At 35.9% G+C, this 18,296-nt stretch overlaps 2 protein-coding genes across 11 annotated transcripts in view; both read right to left on the bottom strand.

Moving 5' to 3' along the window:
- Nucleotides 1–8,295, bottom strand: LOC122837398 (protein sidekick-1-like). The gene is made up of 14 exons (XM_044127736.1): nt 8,114–8,295; nt 7,698–8,036; nt 7,408–7,536; nt 7,001–7,168; nt 6,829–6,899; nt 4,894–5,140; nt 4,730–4,813; nt 4,543–4,623; nt 4,189–4,317; nt 3,936–4,100; nt 3,562–3,614; nt 2,002–2,101; nt 1,885–1,915; nt 1–520 (listed from the first exon to the last, which is right to left on the bottom strand). Exons 1-14 carry the CDS (start codon nt 8,214–8,216, stop codon nt 463–465), a joined length of 1,758 nt encoding a protein of 585 aa, XP_043983671.1. The 5' UTR covers nt 8,217–8,295; the 3' UTR covers nt 1–462.
- A 3,150-nt stretch (nt 8,296–11,445) lies between these two features.
- The window catches only part of LOC122837395 (hepatitis A virus cellular receptor 1 homolog), a 72,137-nt gene continuing 65,286 nt past the window's right edge, over nt 11,446–18,296 (bottom strand). For 4 of the 10 annotated variants that reach the window (XM_044127726.1, XM_044127727.1, XM_044127725.1 and 1 more), the window contains 6 exons: nt 17,584–17,692; nt 14,537–14,875; nt 13,909–13,971; nt 12,919–12,956; nt 12,529–12,640; nt 11,446–12,410 (listed from right to left, as the gene is read on the bottom strand). In XM_044127726.1, the coding sequence (XP_043983661.1) occupies nt 12,319–12,410; nt 12,529–12,640; nt 12,919–12,956; nt 13,909–13,971; nt 14,537–14,875; nt 17,584–17,692 (753 nt within the window). In that variant the 3' untranslated portion in view covers nt 11,446–12,318. Of the gene's footprint in view, nt 12,411–12,528; nt 12,641–12,918; nt 12,957–13,908; nt 13,972–14,536; nt 14,876–15,467; nt 15,669–17,583; nt 17,693–18,296 lie in introns of those variants that run through there. The other 6 variants (XM_044127730.1, XM_044127733.1, XM_044127728.1 and 3 more) reach the window with 6 other exon arrangements.

Here is an 18,296-nt window from a genome sequence, read left to right as displayed (position 1 = left end):
TATGCTTAAACTTATATTTAATAAATGCATTTTTAGCTTACTTTGTACTATAAAACAGGGATAAACTGTGTCATCGTGTACTATATAAAGTACTTCCAGCAGGTGGCAGTACTTAACAAAAACTGAATTTAAGTTGGATGTTATGAGCCTTCAGTTAATATTTAAAACACTGTTGAACAAATATGCTACATTAATGCACATTTTTATGGACAAACAACATAAATGCATAATGTTGAAAAATAAAAAATAAAGCTATAGTGGAGAAATTGTACTGCCACTTACAGAATACCAACAGCTATAAAAATCCTAAAGGATCTTTGTATTTTTAACTTTTCTTTAGCATTAGACTCAAATACACGCAAAGGTAATATTAGCAAATTATGTCCAATAAAAAAAATACACTTTGGTATATTTAATATAGTTGACACAATGAGTTTCCAAATGTTGATTGCAGAGTAAGTTTCACAGCTCTTGCAGTGGCTCAGATCCTTTGTAATGAATTGCTCCATTTGCCAGCCACCTGTAAGCAATAGAGAAGAATTGCTTAGAAGAGCTACCGAATATATCTGAAAGGGATTGTTTGGGTTTTGAATCAATGAACTCAGTGGAGTTGTTATCAGCTAAAAGTAGATGGCACTGAGTCTTTTCAGAGAGGAAGTTGAGTTAACAGAGTTAGAATGTTTTTACCATTTTAAAAACAACCACAATCTCAAAAATATTATTTCAGATTTTATAAAACTGATCACTTCTATTGTTTTTATTGTTTTTATTTTTAGAATAGATATTTTTGCTGAAATGTTTATAGTTGTTTTTGCTGAGAAATATGATCCTCCCACAAGGCTGTTTCATGAAGCAGGTGTACTACAAAATGAAACAGTGCAACTATCTGAAGGAAAACTAATACTGTGAAAAAAAATAAGATAAAATAATGAATAATGTCTGCACTAACTGCTTATATGTAGTTGAAGCAGACTCTTAGCAACAATGCTGCTAGTTGAAGAAACCAAAGAGGTTAGAAACTAATTAAACATATAAATCAGACCATTCTTGAGATTGCGCTTATTTACCTGACCTGGCATTAGCCATTCGCAGCTGGTTGCAGAAGACAAAATATATACTGAAAATAATGAGCTCTTGCAAAGCAGAACTTGTGCAGCTATACAGCTCAAAATACACTTCCTCTACTAGAGCACCCAATCAATGATTGAAGGTCATAAAAACACAACTTCCTGTCACAGCTATGCGGCCTGTCTACTTTGATTACAAACACAATTTTGTATTTAAAAAGCCTGTCACACAAACAAAGCAGCACCTCGAGATCTTTTTGTGAAGCAAACCCCGTTGCACATGTAGATAACCAGTGAAAAACCTCCAGCAAAGATGGTAGCATTATGAAGAAAAAGCAGAAGTAAGAGCCTTTTGCTAAATCCCAAAGTCCAAGCCTTTGGACATTGTGAGGCAGATTGATCATCAGGGAGCCTCAACTTTAGTGTCAAAATGCAAGTTATTTCATTGATAAAACAGCAGTAAAGTTAACTTCTTAAAGAATAAAAAAATAGTATCTGCTAATCACACAGATGTAGAATTTTCAATCTGAGTAATTATAAATTATGAAAATGATACTTATCCACTACAGGGAAAATAATCTGTACTGATAATAACTTCACAGAGCGGCATTTAAAAAACATAAAGATGACAGAAATAGCCTTTGGGACAAAGCCTGATGTAAACTAGCCTTTAGCCCCACTTTCCTCTTGACCCTTGTTTATGTTTTCCCAAACTGAGGTCATTCACCCAGCTGGCTACGATGGCTAAGGTTAACTTTGTGACTATTCAACAGAAGCTCTTAATTATCCAGATGAATAAACAACCACAAACACTTACATGTTCAGGCTGCCGTTTCTCTGTTTTATACCTGTGAATAGAGAATAAGGATCAAAGAAGAGCAAGAAATGTGTCTGGTTGTTATAAAATGCAGTAAGAAGAGAAAAAAAAACTCACGTCGAAGTTGCCAAATAGCAACAGAAGCAACAATCAATAGGACCAGCACAACCGGCACAACAATAGCAGATGTGTGAACACCACTTCTTGCTTCAATCTCCTGTTAGGTAAGATATATAATTAAGATAAATGCACGACTCCAGTTTATTAACAAAATACCCCCAGCAACGAGACCTGAAATAAAATCAGGAGTCTGATATCACTGTTGTCATCTGTTAAGCTCATCTCATGTCCTCAGATGGTAATAAAGTACAATTGAACAGGAGGAAACGCAACTGAGAGACAAAAATCATCGTTGTTAATGGTTCAAACTAACTAAATGTTTCAAGTGTTGCAGTTTAAGATGGTGCTTATTCCGGTCGTAGTTTACATAAATATTGATAACTTCTCACTTAAGTACATGCACAGTGATTCAGACAGTTGGCTTCCCCATCTGTCACTGCAGTAATTTCAGGCATTGCTTTCATAAAATTATTACTTACAAGCATAGCAGGTTTTCCAAATGACAGAACTAGCAGGCTCTTATGCAATGTAGACAAGGTTGGGGCCTGTTTCTGGTGGACCGAGGTTCTCAGAAGGCATGCGTTAAAAATATCAAAACTTTCCCATAATGCAGTTCATACAGTGGAAATAAACTTAATAGGATTCAAGAAAGAGTTTAAGTAACTATTTCATTCAGGTAAATGAAAAACAAAGTATAACATCACAGTTCTGCTCAACTGCCTGCTGAAAGAAGACTACTACTATTTTTACCCCTTGTTTGAAAACTTATGTTAGCAAGCCACCAGTGAAATCTCTGTAAAGCAGCAGAATGCAGTCAACAATAACTCATTAATTAGTCATCGCCATCATTACTATAAATATCATTATAATAAGAAGTGAGTTTCTCCACTTTTTCTGTGCACTTTTTTACATCTTAAATCTGCATACTTTGTGCTATTTCAACCTTTTACCATTTTCTGCTCATTCAGGACAATATGAACATGTTTTGAGGTATTGACATCTTCTACAATTGACCTAATTACAACTCTCCTTCAAACTCTAATTTAAACCCTCATTCTAACCTTAATTCCTCCCCTCTTTCCAGCACCTCTTCAAACCTCAATCTTAACTCCAACTCTCATCCCAACCCTAATCCCAACCTTCTTTCCACCACTTCTTCCAATCCTCCTTCCAACCCTAATTCCAAAACTCTTTCCAAACCTCCTTCCTTTTTTATGTTTTAAGGCCAGAGATCAGATTACATCTATAGATTTCTCCATTGATAGATGGTGAAAACCGTGAAATGGCTACATTTCTGCCTATGTCTTAGACCAACAACAAGTGTCTGATATACTCTGTAATTGTTCAGTACATTACCGCGCACAATAATTTCCCTTATTTTTTAAAGTTTTTTATTCCCACTTAAAAAAATATATTTTAAAATGTGATGATGTACAGATAAAACAAAGCATGTGTACAAAGATATTACTCAGATGCAGCAGCAGGGATAGATGTCATTGTTTGCTTTGTGCACTAACAGGCACACTTTGTAGTTACTAGTTTTAGTTTAATACTCACAGAGACTTCAGTAGCAGCCGATGTGGTGGGTGTTATGCTAGTCGTTTGCTGATCTGTCAGGCACACCCAAATGAGAAATTAAACAAAGGGAAGTTATAAAACTTTCTTTTTACAAACAAGCAGAAGTAAAACATTTACTAGAAAAACAAAGATAAGGAAATTGCTACTTGAGGAACTGCAACCATGTTTTGATAAAGCTGCATGTTTTTGAGGGGTGAAATTCAAACAGGTTTCCTTCTGCTTTCTTGAAAATAGAGCAAGTCTTCACTTGGATCTATTTCAGCTTTGCCATAAACATCTACGTGGAAAATATCTATATCACATCTCCTTCAGCATTAAAACACTTTCAAGTGAGAACAGTAAGAAAACAATACCTCTTTCTTTGATGGTCACAGTGAGAATGTTGCTGGCTTTACTGGTGCCCAGACTGTTTTTAGCAAACATGCGAATGTTGTATGTTGAAGGATTGATCTCTATTATCGTGGCTTCTGTCTCATTGGAGCTGAAATCTATAATAGCCTTTGTGTAATCCCATGAAGCTGTAAGGAAAACATATTTTCTAAAGAATGTATTTAAAAGCCGACATGATCAACAGTGTATAAGAGAAAGTGCTTATATTTTTCTCACCATTTGCTGCTTTGTACTCCAAGTAGAAAGCAGTAATAGGACTGTCACCTTCAAAGCCAGGAGTCCAGGAAAGTGAAATTGTGTTGTCTATCACCTCCATTAACACAACTACAGGTGGTTCTGGTGGCACTAGGAGCAGCACAGTCAGGACATTCGTTAGCAGACTTTGTTACACACTCACCTAGAGTATTTATGTATTTATATATGCCCCTTCCATAAAATAAGTAACCTTGTAAAATGATAATATAAGTCTGAACTAGTAAATATTAATTCTTCTTTAACATGACACAAAATAAAAACTTTTATTTATGTAAAAAATAAATAAATAAATAAATTATAATAAATGGCTGAAACCTGTTGGAAGGGTTGTGCTTTTCAAAGAGATTTCATCCCAAACTGTGAATGTAGAAATAGTCCCAGATGAAGTTGTGTGAGCTTGAATCAAAGCAGAAAATAATTCAAGTTAAGATTCTTTGTTTATTTCACAGTTTTAAAAACATTTTGTTAAAAATGTCTATTTGTTCCATCTGATAATACCGACCATTGGTAGAGCCTGTATATTCCCTCAGCTTTGTGGAAGCAGCAGTAGAAGATAACAAAGTAGTTGCCACTGTTGTCTCTTTAACTTGAAATAGAAATAAAACTTAAAATTAATCTGACATCAAGTGGATCTTTAATTTGAATGTCTTATGTTTTGCAGCATACTGTTATCAAGAGTGGTGCAGAAGGCTGGAGCTGAAAAAGGTCCTTTTCCTGCGTTGGTTTTGGCCTGGACCTGAACACTGTACTGGGTTGAAGGCTTCAGGTGGGTCAGGATGATGCTCTGTCCTTCACTCCTGGCTGTCACAGTAAGTTGCAGCCACTTTGGAAGTTGTTGGGCCGCTGGGTCGTATTCTCTGTAGTTGACGATGTAGCTGCGCAAGATGCCATTTCTGAGTTCAACCATCGGAGCCTAATCAGAAGAAAAAAACACATTTACCAGTGAAGGTGATGAGGTGAATATCTCAGTGTGTGTTGTGCAGAAACAAAATGAGAACATTGAATTTAGCAATACAGTTTTTTCAAATGATGGACTGAACGTAGCTCAGCCCTAAGACCATTGTCTTGCAATCTATTTTTAAGCTTTTGTTATTTTTAAGCTGAGAGCCTTGTTGGACAAAGTGCAGCTTCTTTATGAGTCATTAAATTTCTCCTTCTTGCTGAGAGCATGATGACCCTTATAAGAAAATATGCACCAGTGGTGCAGTGCATTGCTCATGAATTGCTATAAAAAAATGTTTTCCGTTTCAATTTTTATAACACATAAATGTTTCAGAAAAAACTAAGTAGGAAACATTAATGATGGACAAAGATAACCTTAGTGAATAAAGAGCCAAATATTGACCTCACGCTTTGTGAAACAGGAAATTCTGTCTAGACCTCATTATTTCACCTCTGGCAGCACAACTAGCATTTACAATAGCACAAAGTTACATTTTCAATTAAATGTCTGTGCAGAAATGTTTTAAATCCTTCATACAACTGAGGGTTTTTAAAGGTCTTTAATGGTGTGTTTCTTTTTCTAAATTCTAATGTTAGTTTTGAGTTACATAATCATCTGATTGATTTCATTGAGATGAAATCAATCAAATGTTTTATTAGCGCTTGGGTTTATTTTGATCAACAGTTAAACTCTCCCATGGAGCCTTTTTTTCCAGTCTCTTTCCCATTGTTGAATCCTGAACCAACTTTGTTTTTCATGTGTGGTGCATGATTTGTTGTTTTGTGTGACCATTTAGCCCACTTCTTGAGTTTTTGTGGCTAGTCACAACTTGCAGTAGTTCATGATTTTATGGAGGGTGTGTATATTTCCCCATGGAGCCCATTGGTTTGGGTGTTGTTTCCTTTATAACGGAAACATTGTTTGAAAAAACATGAAGAAAATTAGCTTTTTGTTTTTAAATCCGGATATTCTTTCTGATGGTCTGAAAATATTCAGTGTGACAAAAAGCAGATATAAAAACAAATGTTTTAAAGAAGCAAGTAGCCTTCCTTAAAACCCAGTCACCTGAGTCAAAAGCTGAGAAAAATAAAGCTTTACGTTGACTACTTTAGTAGTGTTAAAGTAGCAGCAGGGTTGAGATAGCTCTGCAGTCTGCTTGGGTAGGGAAAAATGAAGTTCTGTTCAAACACCGTTGAAGCAAGAACTCTTTGAGGCTGTGGTCCCCCATTATGTCTGTAAAAAAGTAGCAGCCACTGAGGGACATTTTATGCAAACACAGAGAACAGGAGATAAATAAAAAGATGTAAATAAGGTGGATCATCTTTTTTATAAATCTGTTTTAAAAAGACTTTTGTCACCAAAATATTGACGTATGATAAGTTCATTGTGGGATTTTGAATTCAACTCTGAAAGTTCAGGTGATAATTAGGAAAATGATCAATTTCACTTTGAACAAGTTCTGGTGAAGGGGAGTACAGGTACAAAAGTTGCAGAAAATGCAGAAAATCTTTTTTCTGAAACACATTTCCCTTATTCTATCACTCAATCACTCACTCACTCACTCACTCACTCACTCACTCACTCTATTACGTACTATACACACACACACGCACACACCCATGTGTATATATATATACATATATAGTTTGTAACTTTACCTTCCAAGTAACTTGAATGCTGTCAAAACTGAGGGCCAAAATCTGCACATCGACTGGGGGACCCTCAGGTGCTGTAGAGAGGTCAAAATTTAAGGAGGATTGTCTTCCAAATTATGGGCTTTGAGTTTGACATGATTACGGTATATTAAAGGCTTGTTGGACAGAGATTTACCTGCTTCTTTTGTTGTAAATATCAGGACATTGCTGGGTTCACTCAGTCCCACATTGTTGACTGCAAACATGCGGAGGTTGTAAGTCTTGGCAGGACGTAAATCAACCAAAGTCACCTGAGTCAGGTGAGCCTGTGGTACCTCAGTTCTTTTGGCTGTATCCCAAGACGCTGTTGGACAGAAATAAAATTAGATTAAATCTGCATCTTTTATATAATGTTCTTAATTCAGAGTGTTGTGCAAACGCCCAAAGAAAACCCATTGAAGAACGATCTGAAGATTGTGATACTGGTTTTTACGGTTGTTAAAAACAAATCTCCGCAGAAATAAAAAGACATTATAGACTAACTCAAGACATTAGCAGTACATTGTACTGTCAGCACATAGCAACATGCTTTCTTGTCCTTACCATATTTGTTTTTTAAATCCACCTTGTAGGCTGTAATGGGTCTACCACCATTAAATGGAGGGGTCCAGCGTACAGTGATAGTTCGTTCCCTCACCTCTCTTGTTTCCACCTTTAGAGGAAAAGGCCGTCCTAAAATAGAAATGCAGTATTTTACCAGTTACTAAGGTACCAAAAAACCAACTCATTTAATAAATACTATTCACTATGAATTGTCAATTTAAAGAATTTTTTACATGATATATGCAACATGCATTATTTCAACAATATGCTTTCTATAATCAAAAGAGTACCTGGATTTACTGTGAGAGTAATCTCAAGTTTCTGATCGTTGAACCAGCCCGGTATGTCTATCCGACAGCCGTATATGCCCGAGTCGCTCTCCTGAACCTGCCTGATGGTGAGAGAAGCCTCACCCGTGCCAAGATCACCCATCAGAGTGTAGCGCTCCGACTGCCGGCTGAGCACGTTGGTCCCGTCTGAACTGAGCACCTCATTGGCACAGCCACTTTTAGGTATATTTCCTCTGCCCCAGCAGAATGGCAGCTTGCCGTAATACCCTGCATCATACTTGCATCTTAGAGTCACATCTGTTCCCACTGTGGTTATTATGGGGTTTGCAGAGACATCACCTAAAAAACAAACAAAAAAAAAGTGTAAGGAAAAGTCCACTGCTGTCAAATAAAACAGTCCTTAATGATTGTCTTACCTGTGTTCACCCAAAAGAGAAGACAGCAGCAGAAAGTGATGAACCTCATTCTCACATAAATTACGCTGCAGAGCTCTCCTGAGTTAGTGATTAGTTCATCCATCAGACACCTTTGTAGTGACCACAGAGTGGCTTCAGCCCTGAAGTGTTTCCAAATCACATGACGCCTCTGTTGATATGCTCACACCAACAACTTTTGGTGGCAGAAGAGGAATGCAGAAAAGAGCTGTTTCCTTTCCTGTGGTTTTGGTTCCCTTCTGCAAGAAGAAGAAGAAGAAGAAAAAGTTTCTTTTTGATGAATAGACACAAGAGCCTCAAGGTTCTCAAGGTTCTCATTGTAACTGTTGTGCTACCTAGTGTCTGATTCTGAATCTGGATTATAGCTTTATCCTGGGAAAATGCTTGAAACTCAGAGGATGTTGTTTAAAAATCTACTTCTAAACTTTTTAAAATTAGCTATACTTAGGACTAATCATGTTTTAACTGCAAGACAGAGATTACATATTTATCCTGCACCTTGTGACATTATTGAGAAAGACGAAGTTGGTCACAAATGTATATTTCAAATAGACAATTGGGATTAAAAATCATAAAATCAACGTTTTTGAAAAAAAAAATCTAGTTCTGTAAGGAGAAAAAGGAGAAAAATACAGCAAAAGGCAATTCTTCCAAAAATGAAATAAATCTATTATGTTTTTTTTTATTTTCATTTGAAGGAGTAAAAATGTTCTGTGACTATTTTACTTTTTATTTTAACATTTGATCAAATTTCATCTTGTCATTTGATTATTTTAGTTCATTTTTATTTTATTCACTCAGTAATAAATATGAATAGTTCATGTAACATCTGAGATAATTATGGGTGAAAAGCAACAAATGGGAATATTTTTAAAAAGAGAGGATCTTAACATCCCTCGTTCCCCCTCAGTGACATAAGCTTTAAGGCTCGCAATCTTAATAATGCAAGAAATAATCTTTCTGCAACCTTTAGTTCTGTTTCACTATATCCGTGTCAGTTTTATTTATTTGTTTGTTTGTTTATTTATTATAAACCTGAGCAATAACTATTCAACAAGTGAGAACAAAATTCTACAATCAAAACTGCAAAAATCATGTTGCAGGAGTGAATTTGTGTTTGGAACTGAGATTTAATCATCATCATGTAAGAGGAAAGCGTTTAAGATGAACCAAATGTGTCCTCTGTGACACGAGTGAAGATAGAAAGTCTGGTTTACCCAAAGCCATGGACTCTTGCATAGTTTTGAACTGCTGAGTTAACATTTGGGTCTCTTCGGGTGTTTTGTAACCTCGGAAAAAAAAAAAAAAAAAAAAAAACTTCCTCTGAAGCATGAGAATGGACTGGTTCAATATAATCTCAAAATTTATGGCAGAAAAAAGTATATTGTTAACCTTTGGTTCAATTATTACGACTGTACAAGCACATTTAATAAGTATCCTAGAACTAATACACTGTATTTTAAGTTTTACATTGAAAAAAATATATAAATCTTGTGACAATTTACACAATTTCATTAACAAAATAATTTATTCACTGAATAATTCAATCAGTTTCACTGTTATTTCTGTTCATGGTTGCAGAGGAGTTGTGATTGGATAAGAGATGAATTTCATCCTGAAAGGGTTCAGAAGATCACGCAACACATTTTTACTTCCTGATGTGAATATAAAACCAAAACAGAATCAAGGAGGCTTTGTCATACAAATTAAAACTTCCATCCATCTGTTCGCAATATTCAGGCAATCTTTGCTAGATCAGGTCATTCATGGCAGATTTGGATTTAAAATATGCTTTTATTCAACAAAGATAATAATATAATAATGTAGACGGTGGATCAATTCTGAAATGTATTTTCCCTTTTCATTTACATTTTTAACAAATTCAGAAAATTACTCTCAAAATTAAAGGAAAACAATCTTCACAGTCACCAACTCTTACAAATCCAGACCAATTTGTTTACACTGGTATTAAGATGATGTATCTGTGACGATGAGGGTCAGTTCTTTAAGGTTGGAAAGCCTCGTTGATGTGACCCTAATTGCTTCCATGACAGATTCTCAACCATATTTCAGCCGAGACTCATGGTTCCACTCCAAAACTTTAACATAACTTGCCTTCAGAATAAATGTTGGTGAAATGAAAATATTATTTTAAATCTTTTTCTAAGAAGGGTATGAATCATGTTGGGAGTATCTCCAAAGGTCAATGGGTGAGAGGAATCCTGGTCAGAACATCGCAGGGGAATGTGTAACATGATGATATTAAAAATACATAAAAACAGGAAGTGAAAAAGAAACAGAGAAACTGACACTTTATAGAAATGAAAGATAAAAAAATTTACTTACACCAGTAATTACTTGGAAACAAGTTAAGGAATTTGTCATCTTTGTCCACATGGAAAATATCTGCTAGGACGATAATTTTGTTATTAATCTTAATTATTTTATTTGAACTTTACTCAAGGAGAGCTCACGTAAACAAGCTTTCTGCAGGAAGACCCTTAGTCGGGATTTGAAGCCTGGACTTTTTTGCTACAAGGCAACATTACTAACATCCTGGCATCGAACAGATTTAACTTTATTACTATGGAAGTACTTATACGTTTCAGACCCTCTCAGGTTGTTCACGGATTCTCCATCCACAGCAATGGAGTTTACAAATTAGCTACCAATGCTTGCTCACATGATCAAATGTCTTTTTAAGCTCATTCCCTTTTTCTTTAAAACATGAAAGAGCACAGATGTCATAATCTGTAAATGCTCTGCAAGATGCCTCTTATGAACATGTAACACTGTGGATTTGGAAATTGTGCACATAATTCACATAAAGCTTGATAGGTTGTAGAAATAACATAAAGATCAAGCATACTCCTTACTTAAAACTACAATAATGACATTCCTCATTTTAATTACTTTTATTACAGCGTAAATTTATGCCTACAAATTTGTTAGGCATACAAGCCTCAAGCTCAGGGTTGAGGCTTGTATTTTCTCCCGCAGTTCTGGTTACTATCTGAACCCTGATAACCTTTCCACAGCCAGATACCAATTTAGATTAAATGCCTCCAGTACAAACAACCATTTAATGACTGGTTTCTGAATACATTGAAGGAAATCTGCTTGGTAACTCAAGACAATGCAGTTTAAGCTTCACAATCTTTTTTTTAAGCAGCACACTGTTGCCTATCTACATCTATTGTTCACTTTAGGTAATGATGAAGTGGTTCCGTTATCATGATTGGTGGAGATTAGCTGCCCTTCCAGGATAGATGATTAAATCTTTACTGGTTAATGATCCAATCAGAAGATGGAAAAAACTTGCAAAACTTTAATTTTCTTTGTGCATAAATCAATTAGAAAGACAAGTTGGATTCAAGTTTACATAGACAAAACTTTACTCAAGTTGTTACTGTTAATTACAAACAGTGTTAAAAACACAGAGTGGCCACTTAATGAGCCAAGGACTTCTTAGAATGTGGACAAAACTATTCAGCAGGCTGTGACAGCTTCCTCTTGTACAAATGTGTGGTTATTCCAACACTGTTTCTGAATCCTGTTCACTCATGGAGAGACATGTAATGAAACATCATTTAAATTCCTCTAAAGCAAAAATACAGCAAAGATTAAAAACCAAACCACTAATCAAAAGTCCACAGACGAAATAAGTTTACGGATAATTTGCAGTCTTTGAACCACGTATACTAAATACATATTTCAATTCTTACATTTTTCTATGTAGGCTACAGTTAATTCGAGTTTCACCATTGTTTATATAAAAAAAAAATCCCATGCAGTTAGTTGATACAATTCAAGAAATCATAGTTTTAAAATGTAAACAAAGAAGAAAAAAGAGACGACATGAAGTACAGAAGCACATCACTTTTCCTGTCGTTTCATTGTTTATAACATTATGTAGTTTGTCCAGTAGGTGGCACTGTGCCCACAACTGTAAACCATCACAGTTGTTTCATGTCGGTCACAAATAAATTCAAGCAGATTAACATTTATCTGGGAATAATTGGTTGGACATCGTGTACTATTTTAGTGATAATATTGTTTACTATTGAGAAACATTTTTCATTTAATTTATAGTAGCTGGTAAATTGTTAAAAATTAAAATGGGGAGATTTAAAACATGCCTTAAGGTCAGTAGAAACCTGTTGTATCTGTTTCCCTGATGCAGAGCATCACTTAGTCATAGGGATGATCTCGTAAATATTTTCAGCTGCGATGATGTTGAGCTGCTGAGGTGTCGTCCTCTTCATCAGGACCTTCCTCCCTGGTTAGGAGAAATGCCATGATTAGACATGTTTTCGTTCTGAAGCAGAAGGATTAGCTTAAAATGAATCCGGACAGCAGATGGATGAGTCACAATCTATAAACCGCTGCACACTTACTGATGATGAGGATGAGGATTAGGATTATGGTGAGGAAGAAGATAACTGCAATCCTCCCAATGTTCTCTGCTTCTAAGAGGCGTTTGAAAATTTCATGCAGTGAAAAATTTACCTTATCATAGGAGACAGGAACAAATATAAATTAATTATAGTTTGGATTTCTCCCATCTAGTTTTAGTTTATAAAATAAGAATATATTTCTGAAACAAAAAAATTCTTTGTTTTTGCCATTTCATTTTTCACTTTCCTTTCTGATGTTATAAACTGATGCAAAAATGGAAACAAAACTTTAAAAAAACAATTCTGGAATTCCTTTTTGTTGCATCAGATTCTTGTTGTGCTTCTTCAAAATTAGCTATTGAAGTATCTGTTTTGAGATCATTTACCCACCTGACTTGTTGCACTCTGAATTTTTGCTATTTTTGAGCCTGTAGAGAAATAAAATATATTTATTAATTAGATCTATCCAATATAAAAGTTAAAAAAAAGATTAATTCATCTAATGAAACCAAATAATCTGCCAGACCTAAAATGTAATCTGTGTTTTTTTTAACATTGTTTTCTTGTAATAATAAAATTATTATAAAATAATAATAATAATATATATATATATCTTTATATATATATATATATATATATATATATATATTACTAAATATTATTTTATATATTTAGTAAAATAATAATAAAACTATTATTTTATTGTAATAAAATAATACTTATTATTTGCAACAATTATTGAAAAGAAGCATGGTATTAATCTGGCTGTCAAGTGTTCATCAGAGAGACAGTTCAGTGGAAGAACCGGTCTCTGGTAGCTATTTTCTTCAAATAGCTCTCTATAGCGCTGACCTGAAGGTAAAAGTCTAAACAGTCTGTATCCAGGATGTGTGGGGTCTGCAGAGATTATCGCTTCCCCCCTTTTAACCCCATACAAGTCCTGCATGGAGGGAAGATCGTTCCTGGTGATCCTCAGTGGAGACCTGAATGTTCACTGAAGTGTGGTCTTTTCATGTTTTCTGGATGATTCAAACCACACAGTGATGCAACATTTGTAGCCCATTTCCTGGTGGTTCCCAGTCCTCTGAAGGCTGTGGTTACCCATGTTGGTTGTGCACCTATTTCTGCCACATTTCTTCTGTCCACTCAACTTTCCATTATGTTTGTACACAGCTATAACCTTTTTATGGAAGCTTTAATTGACAATCTTCACAAAGAAATCTGGATTGTAAGATTTATTTTATCTATTAGCCGTAGTCATCAAAATTTATCAAATTAAACTGTCAAAAATGATCACTTTATGTACAATGAACTGGTAGAAAAGTTTTAAGTAACAACATGCACTTGTGTTTTCTTTTAGTACAGAGAAGGACTACTTACCTTCGCTTACTGTCACAGTGACAGCCTCTGTTGAGCTTTGGATACCAAGTTCTTCCACAGGAGCTGAAAACAAACAAAATGTCCTATTTAGCTCAAGTTGTAACGGTGACAGTCAAAAATTATATGCTATATTGTTTAAGAATTCAGTAGAATAGTGTTTGTTGGTCCCTTAGGACAGGTGTTAGCATTTGAACCCTCATTAAATTATATTTTACGAAACACAGTTAAAACTGTTAGAAGCGACATGCATCTTCTTAGCAACGGGTTATATTTACCTGTTAATGCTGCATATAGCATGTATTTTTCACATCTGCTACTTAAATACACTGAGGTTTTACACATTTATATGGCCTTCAACAGAGTAGCTCAAATATGGACAGTGGAAGTAGTGAGCTCTTAAACTGGTTACATTTGAAGGAAGGAAGTTGTTTTAATCTAACACAAATGTGTGAAATAACCACACATTTGTACAAGAGGAAGCTGTCACAGCCTGCTGAATAGTTTTGTCCACATTCTCATGGTCATGCTCATAAGTTGCCTTGACAGACTGATATTCCTTCAGTGCCATCACATAAGATTTCATACATCAGATAAATTACTTTGTGATGTCCCATTTAGTGAGCATTACCTTCTTCCATAGTCAGGTGTACGTTGATCTTTTGGTCGTTGAACAAGCCAGGAATCTCCACCCTGCAGCCGTAAACCCCAGAATCTGTTTTCTGAGCTTTAACGATGGTCAAGGAAACGTCACCCTGCATGACCTGGCTCAGCAGCTGGTACCTGGGGGACTCTCTGAAAGTCACATCTCCATGATCCGATGAGAGGATTGTGTTGCTACATTTGGATCGGGGCACCTGCCCGTGTCCCCAGCAGAAACCGAGGACTCCATTAGCTTGGACATCATAACTGCAGGGCAGAGTGACATCCTGTCCAATGTAGCCAGTGACTGTAACGGTGCAGGATGACACTGAAAAGAGACAGCAATGATAGATCAAACATAGAAACCCACCCATACCTGTTAGAAAAATTTATCTAAGTTCATTTACTTATGAGTTTATTTGAAAGGTAATGTTTTCATATTATTATTTTGTGTGTTGTTTGCTTGACTTCTTTCTTTTGTGGTACATCATTAACTGTTTTTAGGATGTTTGCCTGGAGGCTAGAGACATTTACACATTCCTGTATTAACAGCTTCCTGATGAAACTGATTGGTAACGGTCAGCCTCGTGTCCTTGGAAGGGCATGTCCACAGAAGGTTCCAGATCATCCTGTAGTAAAGGTCTTTGATCCATTCTTTGTGTGATTGAGTGAAAAAGCCCAATATCTTATCTTGTAGTCATAATAAAAGGCAGTTGGGGGCTGACAGCCGGCGGAGTTGACCCCAGACAGTGTTTGACGGCGGTTCTCCGCGTCTGGCTCTGCTCCCCCCTTCTGCAGAAAAGTAACTCGTGTTTTTGGTTGATTCCTTGCAGGTTAGGAACTAAAATAGACCCAACAGTACCCTTCAGCCAACGAACAAATAACATCAGTAAAAAATAACCCCTAAAATATTCACTTACCTCGGATCAGGATAAGAAGGAAAGGAATCAAAAGACCACACATCGGTGTTGGGTATTGTACAGGCATATCCTTAAGAGAGGCTACCATGTATTTCTGCCACCACATACACTCTAGATCAGAATGTGCCCTTTGTAGCCAAATCAGGAAGTTACGTTTTTTCTTCAAGGAAATAAGGAAGGAAATCAATACAGCTCATCTATGCATTTAGATCTTAAATTCTTCATATGAGCAAGGAGTTCTAGGATCATAATCTATCACATCTGCTGTAATACATTTAGAATGACTCCACTTAAAGATCAGCCTAAATCTGTTGCAAATAAATAAAAGAATATTAGCAGTGATCGAAAATGCTGACGCAGCCGTCACTATATTCAGAAACGGAAACTTCAAAAACCAATATGTGATGACACAAGCTCTAAGAGGAGACGTGACGTATGAGCAACTTATTTTACACAATAAAGTTTCAAATTAAACCGCTTTAAGATTTGAAAAATTATCAGAAATACTGCTGTTTTTGTGATGGAAATTACTTGCATTGTTTTTATACAGCTATTTAGTTTAATTTAGTTTGACGTGTTCATTGCTAGTAAAATAAGAGATTTTTTGAAGTCCTGCCCGCCCTGTTGATGTTCACATTAACACACACATTTTATCTCTTGATTGTCAAGCTTTTAGTCATTCCCTCATCCTTCCAAATATTGCTTTTTCTGTTTAGGTCTGCTTTATTGCTAATAATAAAAATGCTTAGCAGGTTCAGCACACCCCTTAGAATGACAAACAAGCCAAACAGCTTTCATTCTGTCAGGACTGATTGCAGAATTCACCGCCTTGCTGTTTCTTTTTGTTTTGAACAGATGGAGACAACTGGTATTTTGAAGGAGCTCTTCACTGTCACTTTCATTATGGTTCCATCTTATTCTGCTTCCTAAACACACTCTTCAATCAATAAAAAGTGGCCTCATAAATACAATGCGATTTTTCACTCTCACTGTGCTTTTGCAAGATGTCTACATGTCATGTTTATCTTCTCTTCATTTTGCAAATATGGAAGTAGTAACATAAATATTTTTATACATTGCTTTTCAAAAGTATTCATTGATTTAACACAAAGTTTGCTGCAGGTTTGGGACCAGTGAGTTGTGATGGCCACACCAAAACATTGACTTTGTTGTCCTTAAGCCACTTCATCACCATTTTGGCTGTATGGTATACGGTTATGTCTTTAGATGTTGCTTCACTATTTCTACATAATGTTCGTTCCTCGTGATTGGATCTATGCTAAGCCCCAAAACATGATGCTGCCACTACCATACTTCATGGTTAAGATGGTACAAGCGCCTCTATTTTTCCTCTAAATGTAACGATGGTCATGATGGCCAAACATTTCCACCTTAGTTTAATCAGATTACAGGACATGTCTCTAAAAATTTGCATTTGCAAACTGCATTACGGCTTTTTATGTTTCTGTTGAGAAAAAAACAAACATGAACAGCAAGAAATAACTTTCCTCTCTGAAAGGACTTTTAGCTCTTCTCGGTTTTGATGGGGATAATAATGCTCATTTCTGGCTTTTTTTCTGGGGTCAATCTTATGTTCACCTCTGCGACACAGAACTAACTTCCTTCCTGAGCACCATGACTATTGGAAATTAAAGAATGCTGTTCCCCTCTACATTGTCATAATCTTGATCTGTACAATAACTTTGCAAATAACCAATCTTTACAGTGTTGTCATCTGACATGAAGGGGTATAATGTCTCAAAAGTTCATAGGAAGTAAATTACGTATGACAAAGATTAGAATAGTCCACTCTTGGAATTTGTTCATTTATTTTGCCAAAACTCACCAATAGTTATAATTTCTGGCCTCATTTTTCTTTTTCCCCTAAGAGAATTTGTTTTAAGAGCTTCAAGCTTTTTCACATTTTTCAGTCAGTATCTCTCAGTGGTGTTTAAATTCACATTACAGTATGTGGGAAATGTTGAAAGCTCATTGTTATGTGCATTATTAATGTAAAGAAAGTGTCAGTATGTGTGTGGGCGTGTGTGTATACATGAGCAGAGAAGCGTGAGAAAAATATTTTGTCTTTGTCAGTCATTTCCTACCCTCTTCTCACCTCTGTCAAGTCTTTCTCCACATCCTGCCTTCATCTTTGTCACCCACCACTGAGTTCTGGTCCTGAGATCACAGTTCTGATGCTGCAGAAGCCAGTTCTGTTTCCAAGTCTGGTTTATATGTACAGAAAAAAAAAAAGAAAAAAAAACATCCACATTTCTTTTGCTTTGTTATGGTTCATCATTAGGCATGTCCAAAAGCCACATCAAGTGCTGACAAAAACCATTTGCCACCTTACAAGTTTCTTTTGCCTTTGCTACTTTGTCAGACTCAAATGTTTCAGATTAAACACATTTCTGCTTTCAGTATAGATTTTATTTCTGTTTGCTGAACGTAATTGGTAGAGATAGTTTTCTTCTTCTTTCTTTCGATGGCTGAATAACAATTATAGGAAGCACTACTGCCACCAACTGGTAAGGAGTGAGGACCAGAAAATGGAAACAAACAAAAATAGTAACTCGACCTTTAGCAACACTCTCCTTCCTGAGCCTGATGTGCTGCAGCTGTGGGTAACCTGGCCTGCCAGTCGTAGAAAACTAGTAGAAAACAGGGACACAAGTTCACCCATGTACTGGGCCTGTGTTCAATTTAGTAATCGGTTTATGACCTACAGCTGAAGGCCACTTCAGTAACGCAGCAAGACAATGATCCAAAGCATACCAGCAAGTCATAATTTATTTACGCAATCAAAGCAAAATAAAGGTTTTGAGAAGT

The sequence above is a fragment of the Gambusia affinis genome, linkage group LG09 (genome assembly GCF_019740435.1).
Source record: "Gambusia affinis linkage group LG09, SWU_Gaff_1.0, whole genome shotgun sequence".
NCBI lineage: Eukaryota > Metazoa > Chordata > Actinopteri > Cyprinodontiformes > Poeciliidae > Gambusia > Gambusia affinis.
The sequence above is the reverse complement of the archived record's forward strand: the minus strand, read 5'-3'. Positions and strand labels throughout refer to the sequence as shown.

Coding starts and splice junctions, on each gene's coding strand:
- LOC122837398 (XM_044127736.1), bottom strand. CDS start 8,216: ATGGATGAACTAATCACTAACTCAGGAGAGCTCTGCAGCGTAATTTAT. Junction 4,814..4,893: donor CTGCACCACTCTTGATAACA/GTATGCTGCAAA, acceptor TTCTATTTCAAG/TTAAAGAGACAACAGTGGCA. Junction 521..1,884: donor AGAAACGGCAGCCTGAACAT/GTAAGTGTTTGT, acceptor TATTGCTTACAG/GTGGCTGGCAAATGGAGCAA.